The 12,693-nt window shown below is 52.5% G+C and overlaps 2 protein-coding genes across 5 annotated transcripts; one reads left to right on the top strand and one right to left on the bottom strand.

Moving 5' to 3' along the window:
* Positions 1-708: 708 nt before the first annotated feature.
* Positions 709-2,841, bottom strand: SMIM33 (small integral membrane protein 33). Its single transcript, XM_060143723.1, has 2 exons — positions 2,690-2,841; positions 709-1,353 (listed from the first exon to the last, which is right to left on the bottom strand). The coding sequence occupies exons 1-2, from the start codon at positions 2,696-2,698 to the stop codon at positions 874-876; spliced, it is 489 nt and encodes a 162-aa protein (XP_059999706.1). The 5' UTR covers positions 2,699-2,841; the 3' UTR covers positions 709-873.
* A 1,524-nt stretch (positions 2,842-4,365) lies between these two features.
* ECSCR (endothelial cell surface expressed chemotaxis and apoptosis regulator) lies at positions 4,366-12,249 on the top strand. 4 transcript variants are annotated; one of them, XM_060143716.1, is made up of 10 exons: positions 4,367-4,517; positions 7,710-7,745; positions 7,994-8,044; positions 8,194-8,253; positions 9,235-9,282; positions 9,910-10,023; positions 10,409-10,507; positions 10,717-10,753; positions 11,635-11,731; positions 11,902-12,249. In XM_060143716.1, the coding sequence occupies exons 1-10, from the start codon at positions 4,457-4,459 to the stop codon at positions 11,908-11,910; spliced, it is 612 nt and encodes a 203-aa protein (XP_059999699.1). In that variant the 5' UTR covers positions 4,367-4,456; the 3' UTR covers positions 11,911-12,249. The 4 variants fall into 4 exon arrangements, with proteins under 4 accessions (XP_059999702.1, XP_059999699.1, XP_059999703.1 ...); XM_060143719.1 differs by lacking the exon at positions 9,235-9,282 and having other exon boundaries at positions 4,366-4,517; XM_060143717.1 differs by lacking the exon at positions 7,710-7,745 and having other exon boundaries at positions 4,383-4,517.
* The last annotated feature ends 444 nt before the right edge of the window (positions 12,250-12,693 follow it).

The raw sequence follows: 12,693 nt of genomic DNA, 5'->3' as shown, positions 1-12,693 counted from the left end.
CTTCCCAGCCTCCATGTCCCGCCCCCTGCAGGGATCCCCACCCCTTCCTCTCCCCAGACAAACTCCATGGAGCTCCTTTTCCTTTCCTGTTTTCCCACCAGCTGGAAGATTCTGGATCTGGGAAATGTCCTGGGGTAAATGCTAGGCTAGTTCTAACAGGCCAATGCGCACAGAAAGTGGGAGGTATTGAGAGCCCCCCCCCACCAGTTTCCTCTATCCCATCCTGGGAAGGCAAGATAGAGTCTTGCTCCAAGATAGTGGGGGCAATTCAAAGACAATTTGGGGAGCTATGATTGGAGCTTGGGGCTTTTAAGGGCCTTGGAAGTTGTTGGCAAGACCTGGTCCCTGACAGCCAAAGGTAAAGGGTAACAGATTTTCCTTCCTTTCCTAAGTCTCAGAGAAGGCAGACCCCTGGGTTCTTTGCCTTGGCTCTCCGTGGCTGGCCCTCACAGGCTGTGGGGACGTCCTCTACCAGGAGTCTCTGACATCCCTGCACAGGGGTGGGGTGGGTGGTGGAATCTTCCAAGCTAGACTCACTTTGACACCAAAAGGGGAGGAGATGAGGAGTTGAGGAGGGAGTAGTAACTCAGAGAGGGAGGTTCAGTGGTCTGGTGGTCCCTGAAGAGGAGGGGGTAAGTTTGTAAGGACAAATTGGACCCTGGGAATGCTCACAGCAGCATTCAAGCTTCTTTTATTTCTTTGGTCCATGACAGGGCTTTCTGTATAAATACTCTGCTGAGAGGGCAGCTCCAGCTAAGTCCATGTGTGCCCTTACGAAGCGCTGATGCCCAGGCCCCAATTTGCTTTTGCCCTAATTCTCTGTCCAGTTTCTTGTTCTGAGCCAGGTCAGGCCAACTTTCCAAAGTCTCCCTCCTACAGAAATGTGACTTCATCAATGCTGAACCTGGGCCCATCTGGCACAGGGCAGGAGTCAGAGCCAGGAGGTTCCTGCTGGGCGTCTTCGTGACTGTCCTGACGGCCCAGCACTCGCCAGTGGGTGAGAGAGATGCCACCCTCTGGCTTTGGGGATGGTGGCTCTGTGGCGAGAGTGGCATGGCCCTTGTGTAGCCTTGGCCCACAGTGGACTGCCACCACGATACAGACTGCCAGCAAGACAAAGGCAGTGACAATGACAGTTAGCAGGGGCAGCCCGACCCCTTGAGGTGGTTCCCAGGTCCCGCCCAGCACCTCCGGAAGTTGCCTCTGGGGCACCTGCCCCGCTGAGCCGTTCACAGCTGCAGAAAGCCAGGGATGGTGGCCAGCCTGGGAGGGAAGCAGCAGACAGAGAGGGTGACATGGGCACGTACACACAGAAAAAGACCAAAATAGAAAGAGATAGACACCCAAAGGGAACTGAGAGAGAGAGAGAGAGAGAGAGAGACAAAGAAAGACAGAGAGAGAGTAAAGACAGAGAGACAGTAAAGACAGAGAGAGAAGAGACACAGAATCACAGAGATAAACACACATAACAATAGAGAGAGTGAAAGAAAAAGACAGAGGGGGATACAGAGAGAATGAGAAAGATACAAAGAGAGAGACAGAAAGAAAAAGAGAGAGATGAAGAGACGGAAGTGAAGATAGATGCAGAGAAACAGAGGGGGAAAAAAAACAGAGATAAGGCAACAAGGTCATTCGGAAAGGGACAAAGAGAGGGGCTTTATTACAGGCTGGCATATAAAGTTTGCCTCCCCACCCCCCCAAATCCCCTGCCAAGTCCCCTCCCACTGCTCTCTCTTCCCAGGTCCTCAGGAAAACTCCTAAATAGATCCTATGTCCTGGGTCAGGAATCTTAGCACACTATGGGCTGCTGTCCCATGTCCTGGCCAGGGGGCAGTGAACAGCTATTCCTTAAAGTCCCAGGAAAAAGGAGTCATTTTGTCCAGCATCTTACGTTCCCACTACTCTCCACATACACAGTAGGAAGAGGGGTGTACCCCGGGGAGAGGGAGAGAGGAAGAGGAGGCATGAACCCCAGAGGCTTGGAGTGAGGCAAGAGCTATACCCCAAAACACCCTGCTCAGAATCAGGTTCAGGGGCCTGGAGGGGAGGGAATGCCCAGTGTGGATTCCTGGCTTTGTCCAAGATGGACTGAGGAGACCCCACGCCAACCTCTGTTCTCCTTCAGGGTCTTCTACCAAAAGCTGGGGGTCACTATCCCTACCTCTGTCTGTCTCTATCCTGCTAAGTATTGAGAGGGGGTTGGGGGGATTACCATCAAGGTAGCAAACCTCCATATTGTAAGCCCCAGAGCTGACGAAGTTATCACAGGCTCAAGAAACTATCTCCTTAGTCTTCTCTTCCCCAGCTGGACCTTGAGGAGCAGACCCTTGAGGTGGAGCCCTTCCCCTAACCCTGAACCCTCAGCCTGGCCATCCCCATGGGTAGGCACCTGGGGTCCAGGAAGGGCTGGCCAGAACAAACCCACTCCCTTTAGTTCCTGAGTCACACTGTCCACCCCATCCCTCCCCAGTACCTGTCCCTCGGCATCTGGAAAGCTCAATACCTACGTCCCCACCTTGCTTGAAAGTCAGAGCTCTCTGGGGCCCAGGCCACAGAGCTCCCAGGCCAGGCGGTGGGGAAGCAGCTCCGGATGTACCGGGGAAAAAGGGAAGCACAGGCTGGTGAAAGGCTTGGGGCCCCTGGGGAGAGTCTCACCAGCGTGGTGGGAGGGGGTGAGCTGAGAATCTACCTGATGCATTGTCCGGCTGCGCAAGGCTCCCTCGGGACTGGCGGCCAGCCGGGCAAAGGAGAGCCTGCCTCCCCAGCTCGGTCCCTACCCGGAGCTGCCACGTCTATGGGGCTTACGGGGCACACACCCTCTGCACGCGCAGCCTCAACGCTCTCTCCTGCGCTTTTACTTCCTCGAACATCTGGACTACCCCGAGCCCAGCCCTCAACTCTGACAGTGCTTTGATCTTACTCCTTGGCACCTCCTTTCATGCCCCCTGCCAGCTTCAGGAGCCTAGGTCTGCCTGCCTGTACCTCCTCCACAAGATCCCAGGCACTTGGCCAGCGCCTTAATCCCGCCCCACCCCCCACCAGGACTTGCCTGCTCTCTATCCCAACTGATTCCTTGAAGTCATTATCTTTGATGTTTTTTAAAAATGCGATTTCTCAAACACACTGGAAAGTGCAGACTATAATATACTAAATCTCTCTGGCCCAACCACTAGTTCTGTTCATCTCAATAGCCTGTCACATTGATTTCAAAACATTTTAAGGACTAAAACATTACAAATAAAATTACAAATAAAACATTACAAATAAAAACAATACAAATAAAACATTACTCCCTGACCTCTCCCCTCCTTCTCACTGTAGGGATAAACATCTTGTTGAATTTGATATCTATCATTCCCATGCAAGGCATTCTTTTCTCTTTGGGTTCTTTGACTTTCACAAATATAAACTCTGGTATGTCTCTTTGCACTTGTCTATAACTTCATTTGTGAATGTGTGTGCTTTAATGCATCCAAGACACAAAAAGTGCCCACCAGTCTCTCCTCTCCCCGGAGACAGTTTATAAAGGATAATTTTGGGTTCCCAACTAACTCCATGGGACCAGCCATCCCTCAATCTGTCCCTTGCTGTGCATGCACCACCCTCTATTCCAGTCTGGAGACCAGGAGACCCCCCAGGAACTCCCCTCACCCAGTGATTTGATCCCAGGAAGTAAGATGTAGCCTCCTGATTCCTTGTCTCTCAGCCCAGCTGCTACACACCCTAACGTTTAGGGACCCCACTCAGACCTCCAAGCTCGCTTAAGCTGCTGGTCATTGGGCTGCTGACTTGACCTGCAGAGTGAGTGCAACTGGCTGGCTGGATGCTAAGGACAGGGTGCTGCTGGAGCACAGGGAACACCTGACCCCAACGTGAGGGGAGGGCTGAGGGAGGGATGCTTAGAACGTGGTCCTCTTGTTTTTCTATTCAGAATAACAATAATGTTTGTAAGGTCTCCCTGAAAGATGTAAGGAGTCCCATCTGCATCCGGAGCCCTGAGGAGGGAGAGGCATGTAGAGGATTCAGTCTACAGAGGGTGGGCGGCCGGTGGGCCGAGCTATAGGGCTCAATGAAACAGAGTTACACTCCAAGAAAACCTCCAGGTGGTGTACGGAGGGACCGATGGATCCCCACGGAGGGGAAGAGAGGGGGCACGGGGCCAGGTTGCCATCGCTGGCTTTTGGGCACAGGTCCTGGAGGAGACCACGGCGGCCCTAGCCCAGGCCACGAGGAGCCCGGGCGCAGGCGCGGCTGTTTCAGCCTTACATCCTCAACTGGGCTGCCGGGCTGAGCAGGGCCCCTGGAGCCAGTCCCAATCTGTTTCCTTCTATTCTTTGACAGGAAGCTCTGGAGAGTCAGCCCCCACCCCCATCCCGCCCCAGCACTCCCTCTCTCTTTTCCACTATGGACAGAGCCTCCGCACAGAGGCTGCCTGCCTGCCGCCGACCCAGCTGACATGGGGAGCGTCGGAGAAACGCAGCTGTGCTGGGCCATCCTGGGCTTCCTCCTGCTCCAAGGTAAGAGGCACCTGCCACTGTCCTTCAGCAGCTCCTCTCCTGCGGCCGGCAGTCCTGGGCGCCTGTCTCTCCTTCAGGACACACACCACACAGGCTCTGCATCCAGGGCTTCGCTCACCCGGAGGGAAATTCCAGAGCCTTTTTGTGAAGGGGACCACTTGGCTTGGGAGCTGGTCATTCCCAGGCAGCGGTAAAATAGAGGTATGGTTAGACTCTTTTGTGGGACATTTTCCAGGGTGAACTGGGGCCCCCGGAGAGGCTGGCCCCCTGAAATGTGGGAGGTGACTGTCTTGGTGTGAGGCTGAGGCTGGAAAGCTCCTTCCAGGGTGTCCTAGCACAAAACTGTCTGTACCTTGGCTTTACAGGTGAGCTTTTTTCTTCTTTCATATGAGGAGTAACAACCTGGGATTTCCAAATATTGACTTTATGCTCAAATCACAGCAAGAGGGACTCAGGTTAGATACAAAGAACCATTTGCCAAAGAAGATGTACACATTTCATCTAGGAGGCCAGATGAAATGACCCCCAGAGGAAATGACTTGGGAACAACACCTCTCAGATAGAGCTCTGCTAGCTGTTGTGAAGCAGCTCATAAGGGGTCCTCTAATTAGGGAGCGGTTTCTGGGAAACATGAGAAATCCAGGAGATTCTGACTCACAGGGCAGAAACTTCCCTTCGGTCATCCCTTCCCCACCCCCACCTCACCCTCCACAGGTCCTCTGTGGAGGATTTATGAGCATGTGCTCAAAGCGGCAGAAGGGGGTTCAAGAGTATTTGGATGGGGAGGGAGGATGGCGGTTTCTTGGCGGTGGGTGAGAGGACCCAAGTTCCCCAATGCTCTGTCTCCTGGAGAGGTCAGACATTTTTCTAAAAGCCCAAGGACTGGGGATAAAACTCTGATTGTCCCATTCCTATTCCCCCACCCCCTACCGGGAGGATAGAGTCACACATCTGATCTGGGGCTGGGGGACTAGGCTATCGTAGAAACCTCAGAAATGGCAGAGGAGGAGATTAAAAGGTGAGACCCACGAGGGGACATTTTCACAAACCTAGGCTTGTCCCAGCTTCCCTACCTGCCATCCTGTCCCAGCCAAGCCCCAGGGTTAGGAATGTCCTGAGTGATTCTACCTGAGCTACAATCACCCTTGAGTATCCTAGCCGCTCATCCCAGGATCTCACAGCCCTCGCTGTTGCCTTCTTTTGGTGGACTGGGGAATCTTTTTGAGGATATTCAGGCCCACAAAGAGACGTGACTGTGGAGACACAGATTCAGGGCAGACTTGAAACTTGGAGGATTGGAGAGAAGGGGGCAAAATTTTAAATGTTTAGAATTTCTTGAGCATGAACTGTCAGGCCCTGTGTTAAGTGCTTTATGTGCCTTTTCTTATCCTCACAATGACTTTTGGGCTACTAAAATCACTTGCATTTTAAAGAAAAGAAAACTGAGGCCCAGGTCAGACAGTAAGCGACAGAGTCAGGGCTTGAACTCAAGACCGCCAGACTCCTAAATCTATGAGTTTAACTACTAAACTACGCTGCTGAGGAAAACAGTGTGGTGGTGGTGAAGAGGGGGAAGAGAGAGGCTGGCAGGGAGTGAAGCAGGTAGGGATTAGGGAGGGGAGACAGGAAAGTAAGATATCCCTGTGCCTAGTGGTCAGAGGCAGACCGGCCTATAGAAACAGATGCTCCCCAAGTCCCTCCTCTACTCACAGAGGAATCCACTGTTGACAAAGTGTTCCGGTAGGGGGAGGGGAGACAGGAGACAAAGAGAGAGCAGGCCACTGGGACTCAGAGCTTGTGACTTTGGAACTCCTTCTAAGACACTAGTTTTGCTTCTAGATAAACGCAGGAAGGCAGTGAACTGTGCCTTCCCACTAAAAACTAGTTATCACCTTATAGAACAAAGATGGTACCTTAGATATGCTTGATCAATAACTGATAGATTTTTTTTTTTTAAGACATGCCTCAGATTGAAAAATGTTCACCCAGGGTGATTCCCCAGCTGGGAAGAGTTCTCTCTATGCTGGGGCACCTAGAGGTTTTAACTCCCCTCTTGACGGCCCCACCCAAGGAGGGAATGGGGCTATGAGAAATGGTGACCTGGAAAAACACAGCCCTGGCTTTGGGCAAGCTTGGGCTTGGAAGCAATTAATTCCACACTATCCAAGTGATAGCACCATGGATAGCAGTGGCTGAAGAAAATAAACTAGTGGGCTGCCCCAGGCTGGGCAGGTCCCTGGCCCTCAGCAGCCTCTGTTTACCGGGGCCTGGGCCCCCAGCCCAGCTAGTGGAGGACGGGAACCCAGCTGGGCGGCTCCACTTCCCCACGTTGTTTTCCTTTCACATTGTTCACAGGTTTCAAGAATGATTTCATTGTGGAAAATAAGCAAACACAACCTGACCTTTCAGATCCCATACACACAGGGGACACGTATATGGACACGCAGCACACAGGCCCATCTGCCTGGAGGTCCGCAGGCACACTCAGGCACACGCACAAAGGAGAACGAGGCCTTGTGACTGGGGCCTCCTGATAATTGCCTCTTCCCTGGGTTTGGCTAACAGTGACCATTTCTGAAGTAGCCTCTACCTGTTAGAGTAAACTGGTGGCTCGTTCTAGAATTTCCTTGCCTCCTGTATGTACCTCAGAACTTGCTTCCTGTGTAGGCCCTTACCTCCAGCTGGAGGGGCACAGAGACAGCCCAGGTACCAACCCCAATCCCTCACCTCATCTTATTCACCACATCTTTCCATCCCCTTCCCTTGGGGGCAAGACCAGGATGACAGTATTCACAGAAAAGGGGTGGCTCCATGGTAGTGTAGTGAGAACATTAGCTAGAGAGCTGGAGTTCTGGGTCTTTGTCTAGACGTGGCAGGTCACTGGCCCTCTGTCCTTGGACGTATCACTACTTTGGAATAACCTTCCCCTGCCCTTGTGTCAGGTTGGTATATAACCCATGTGGGACTGAAGAGACAGGAAAGGACTCTAGGACAATGAACCATGAGGTGCTGGTGATGGTGTGATTGAGTCACAGTCTCAGAGGAAGCCAGCGCCGTGAGCTGGAGTCACATCCTCTAGCCTACTGCCAAGGGTGTCTGCCTTCTTGCGTGGGAGGCTGGAAGCCAAAAGGCCTGGGTTCTTCTCCGGGGAGGCTCACCAAGCTAGTCTACGTGTTCTGCTTTCTCTTGCAGGCCACAACTCCCTGCCTGCGACAACTAGCCCTCAGGGTAAGACCAAAGACACAGGGCCTACTCCAGCATTCTGGCCTGGGAGCTGAGGAAAAGTGGAAAAAGCTCCAGGAAAGAGTTCCTGTTTGGCACTAATCTTTCACATGCCTTGAGAGAGGAGAGAGATGACAGGTTGGGGTGTGGGGTGGGGGAGGAAGAAAGACTAGAAAACACCAGCTTAGCAAAGGAGAGAGGCAGATGGAGCAATAGGAGGCAGCGGACCCTCAGTCTCAGATGATCTGTTTCAGGAAACTTCAGCAGTCATAGTCCAACCACAGAGCCAACTTCCCCCCAGACAGGTGAGTGAGTGTGGTTGCCTAGGGGCCAAGCCCTGTCCCTTGCCCAGCCCTTTAGATCTGCTTGGAGCCCAAGGGTTCTCGGGTGGGCTAGGGAGTGTGGTGTCACCAAACCTGCCCCACCTCCAGCTGCCCTCCACTTGTACTTGCAGGAGACGGTCCTTCCGCAGAGCCCAACTACTCCAGCCCTCTGTCCAGCACCAGCATCCCAGGTACTCTGCCACTCAGATTACAGATGCCATCCAGGGAGGGTCCAGCGAGGAGGCAGACACAGTTTCTGCTCTAAAGGACAATACAGATAAGTGGAGGACCAGACAAGCAAATAGGACCTCATATTGACAGTTACAAAGCGGGGTGAGAAGGGCCATGATGAGCGTAAGCCGAAGGTGCTATGGGAACCCGGGCAACATTAGCCACTTCAGACTTGGGGGCCAGACATCCCAGAGTGAGTGATCTCTGAAGCTGAGGCCCAAAAAGGAGTTAATCAGATGAAGACTGTGGGGTGGAGGGTGGTAGGGCATATCCCAGGGAGAGGGAACTGCACAGGTAAAAGCCCAGAGGAACGGAAGGCAAACTTGGGGCTAAAGAGCTTCCCTGCGCACATGCTGGTCGAGGCCCTAAGCAGGCCACGCATGCTTCCTAATCTGAAGCAGCTCCAGAGAAGCCCTCACAGGTCTCCATGGAAGCCAGTAAACCCATGACTCTGAGTTCAAGCACTGTGGCCGGTCACCCCTGTCCTTGCTGGGACTGACTTGGTCCCAGCCACAGAAGCACACGTTAGGACTCCATGAGTACCTGAGACTGGGGGTGAAAAACCCTGGGTCATGTCTGACTGGGTTCCTTCTTCCCGCCTCGGGAAGCCCAGGTCCTGCCCCACAGTGAGGGTTCTCAAGGCCAGGATCCACACCAGTGGTACCCTGCTCTGGGAGAGAAGTAGAGAGGCTTGGGGTTGGGGGGAAGTGGAGACAGGAACTGGTCTCAGTGAAGGTTAAAGGAGCCTGGACTCAGGACTGATAAAGACATAGAACGGGTAAGCCGAGGGTAGGAGAACCCAAAATGTTGGAAAGGGAGGCAGAAAAGGCGGGAAAGGGCTACACGCTTCTCAGGGCAGGTTGGCCTTCACCCAGCAGCATGGGAGAAAACTAGGAGGGGGTGGACACCCTCCATCTGGGCCCTCCTGTTTCATGGTGCAGGCACAGGTGTCCCAAGCAGCAGCAAGAGCAGTGACAGTACAAGCAGAGGTACGTCCTGTCTGTGCTCACAGTGAAGAGCACCCTGACCCTTTCTCTCATCCCAGCCCTCGGCTCTGGGGCTTTTCTACACTTCCAGACTTATTTAGGAGTTGGGTGAGGATAAGGAGGCAGAATAGCAATCAGGCCTGCAGTAAATGTGTTGAAGCGGGGCAGAGATGGGCGACCATACCGTTTTTTAAGAGCACCAGAAACTTGTGCCCATTAACTGGCAGCCTGGCTTGTTAGGTCAGTGCCTGGGGACAAACATCTGATGCCCTTCCTTCCTTCCGCCTCAACCTTTGGCAAAACACAGATGGCTCCCCCTTGCCCGGTCTGGCTCCCTATCTCTGCAGCATAAATCCCTTTCCTCTGGACCCCACGGGTGTGGTGGGAAGAGCATAATGAGAGAAGCATCCTGAATTTTCTGAAGTCCTCTGGAACTAGGAACACGAGCAACCAGCAATGCTCTTCACGTGATTCCACATCACCCAGTTCTGAAGGGTGGGAGGAAGTCTTTTTGGTAGGGCATGAGTTCTCTCTGCAGTCCTCTAACTGGGGGAAGTGGGAGGGGACCTGCTTTCTCATATAGACCGCATCAGTCCCTTCGCTGATACCCCCATCCCTACTCCCTTTTAGACACCTCTCACAATGTTACGTCCAAATTACCCACCATGAATTTGAGGACGAGAGAAGACTCGACCGTCCTGCCCAGCCCCACGTCAGAGACAGTGCTCACTGTGGCTGCATTCGGTGAGAGGAAGGAGAAGGTGGGGGGTGGCAGGGGACCTCACGCCTGAGCTGACTTGGACTCTAGCACTCAAGTTCAAATCTTGTCCATTTGGTTTAGGAGGGTTTGGCTGACGAGGAAGATGCTAGTGGGAAGGAGCCTCCGCTGGCCCTCCCCTCCGCTCTTCTGGACCCCAATGGGCTCCATGTTCTTAAGGGAGGATGGGGGTAGGGTTGTGGAGCCAGAAATAGCAGGCTGAGAGCTCATTCATTCAACAGAGAAGGGGAATTAACTTTCCTCCCAGAGCCTGTCTACACAGCACTTAGCTGGGAAGGGAATTTGGACTCCTGTTGCCCTTTTCTGTCCTGTCCTCTGCTTCTCCTTCACCCCATCCTCTTCCCTATTCAGGTGTTATCAGCTTCATTGCCATCCTGGTGGTTGTGGTGATCGTCCTGGTCAGTGTGGTCAGTCTAAGGTTTAAGTGTCGGAAGAACAAGGAGTCTGAAGGTACATGCCCTGACCCTCAGGGCCCCCTTTGCCTCTCTTTGATGAGGGACCCAGAGCTAGATTCTGGAACTGACACCCAACCTGGAGTTGAGGGAAGGAATGGCACCACTAGGGGAAATGGGAGGGTCCACTGGGTGGGCTTTGAGGGGCAGCTTTGGCTTCTGAGTTACAGCCTGTGACCTCCAATCTGTGCCTTTGGATTTTTACAGATCCCCAGAAACCTGGGAGTTCGGGGCTCTCTGAAAGGTAAGACTGTCAGAGGTATAAGGGAAGAATCATCTACTGACCTCTTACTCCCCCATTCCAAGAGGGACCAACACTTCCTGCCTTCACACACACACACACACACACACACACACACACACACACGCACACGCACACGCACACACACACACACACACACACACACACACACACAGAATCCTGACAGCCTCACCGAGACCAGGGCTCGGGCAGGTGATGGACTGGAACGCTTCAGCCCCAAGGCTAAGTCTTTATAACCCCTTCGTGAAAAGTGCAGGAATTCGGATTCTGATATACTCCTTAAACAAGAAGGTACTTATTTAAGGAACCACTTGTTGAACACCTTATATGTGCCAAGCACTATGGTAGAAATTTTTGTAATATCTCAAATTCTTAGAGGAGTTCTTCAAGGCAGATATTACTGCATTTTACACATTTAAAAAATTAAGACTTAGGAGAGGTTATAACTTGGTCAAGATCACACAAGTAGTAGGTAGTTTGCAAAACTAAGATTTTTTTTTTTTTTTTTTTGCGGTACGCGGGCCTCTCACCGCTGTGGCCTCTTCCTGCCGCGGAGCACAGGTTCCGGACGCGCAGGCTCAGCGGCCATGGCCCACGGGCCTAGCCGCTCCACGGCATGCGGGATCCTCCCGGACCGGGGCACGAACCCGTGTCCCTTGCATCAGCAGGCGGACTCTCAACCACTGCACCACCAGGGAAGCCCGCAAAACTAAGATTTAAACACAAGTCTTCGGGGCTTCAAAGCACACACTCATTTCATTATAGTCCACCAACAAAATAAAGGTTTCACAACCCCCAATTCCTTGACCCCCATTGCCCTATGGCTCCTTCTGTCTATAACCCATGTTCCCTTCCTTCCCCAGCTGCTCCACAGCCAATGGAGAGAAAGACAGCATCACCCTCATCTCCATGAAGAACATCAACATGAATAACAGCAAAGGATGCCCCTCAGCAGAGAAGGTGCATTTTTCCTGGTTCCTTCCTCCCTTCTCCCTCCTCCTCCTCCTTTCAGGCTCCACTTCCTTAACCAGAAAGGAGATACTTTCAAAGATCCAGGCTCTTCTCTCCTCTTCCCTACCCCACCACTCCCGGTTAACTTCATCCATCCTCATTATGTATTTATTTTGCAGGTTCTTTAAAAGCAACCTTGGGTCCCTGTGGATCTGACGATGATGCAGCTTCCCTGTGACTGTAAGAAGGAAGGCGATGGGATGGGTAGAGGCAATAAACTAGATATAAGTTATTTTATTGTTTCACTTCTACTCCCAGATCTAAAGGACATTAGCATTCCTCCAGATCTGGGAGCAAGCTGCCAGCATGAGAGACTCTTTCCCACATGGACTGTCACCCTAGAAGCACAGCATGCTCCTCCCACCATCTCAAAGTCACAGGGAGGAGGAGTCTATAGGGCCAGAGCAAGGAAAATGACAGCGAATTGGTCCTTTCTATTTTGCATTAAAATTATTTTCTAGCCTGCAGTATAATTTCTTTTAAGGTCTATGTTCCCATGGGTATTTCTTAACAGAGTGTTTTAGCAGCTCTGGGGCCTCCTTTTGTAGGTAAGGCATGTGTGCAAGTTTCTACCCCCGTGGGGAGCTCTCTGAGAAACCTGGGAGGTGGAGAGAACTTTTTGTCAGGTCTGCCTTGTTTCACCTGGTTTATTAAGTAGTGACGAGGACTAATCACTCCAATAGAAGGGAGAGAAAAGGAGCTGTAAACAGTGATCACTGTCACCAGTAAAGAAGTTTTAAGTCTGGAGAGTGAGAACATGGGACGCACAACGCATTCTGATTAGAAAACTCCGGTGACAATGCGTTTCCCTGGTGGCGCAGTGGTTGAGAGTCCGCCTGCCCATTCAGGGGACATGGATTCGTGCCCCGGTCCGGGAAGATCCCACATGCCGCAGAGTGGCTAGGCCTGTG

This window comes from Lagenorhynchus albirostris, chromosome 3 (genome assembly GCF_949774975.1).
Source record: "Lagenorhynchus albirostris chromosome 3, mLagAlb1.1, whole genome shotgun sequence".
Taxonomy (NCBI): Eukaryota; Metazoa; Chordata; class Mammalia; order Artiodactyla; family Delphinidae; genus Lagenorhynchus; species Lagenorhynchus albirostris.
The sequence above is the reverse complement of the archived record's forward strand: the minus strand, read 5'-3'. Positions and strand labels throughout refer to the sequence as shown.

Bases quoted from the DNA above. Each gene is read 5' to 3' on its own strand.
- ECSCR (XM_060143716.1), top strand. From the start codon at position 4,457: ATGGGGAGCGTCGGAGAAACGCAGCTGTGCTGGGCCATCCTGGGCTTC. The intron at 4,518-7,709 runs GTAAGAGGCACC...TTTCTCTTGCAG, and splicing joins GGGCTTCCTCCTGCTCCAAG to GCCACAACTCCCTGCCTGCG. The intron at 10,508-10,716 runs GTACATGCCCTG...GGATTTTTACAG, and splicing joins GAAGAACAAGGAGTCTGAAG to ATCCCCAGAAACCTGGGAGT.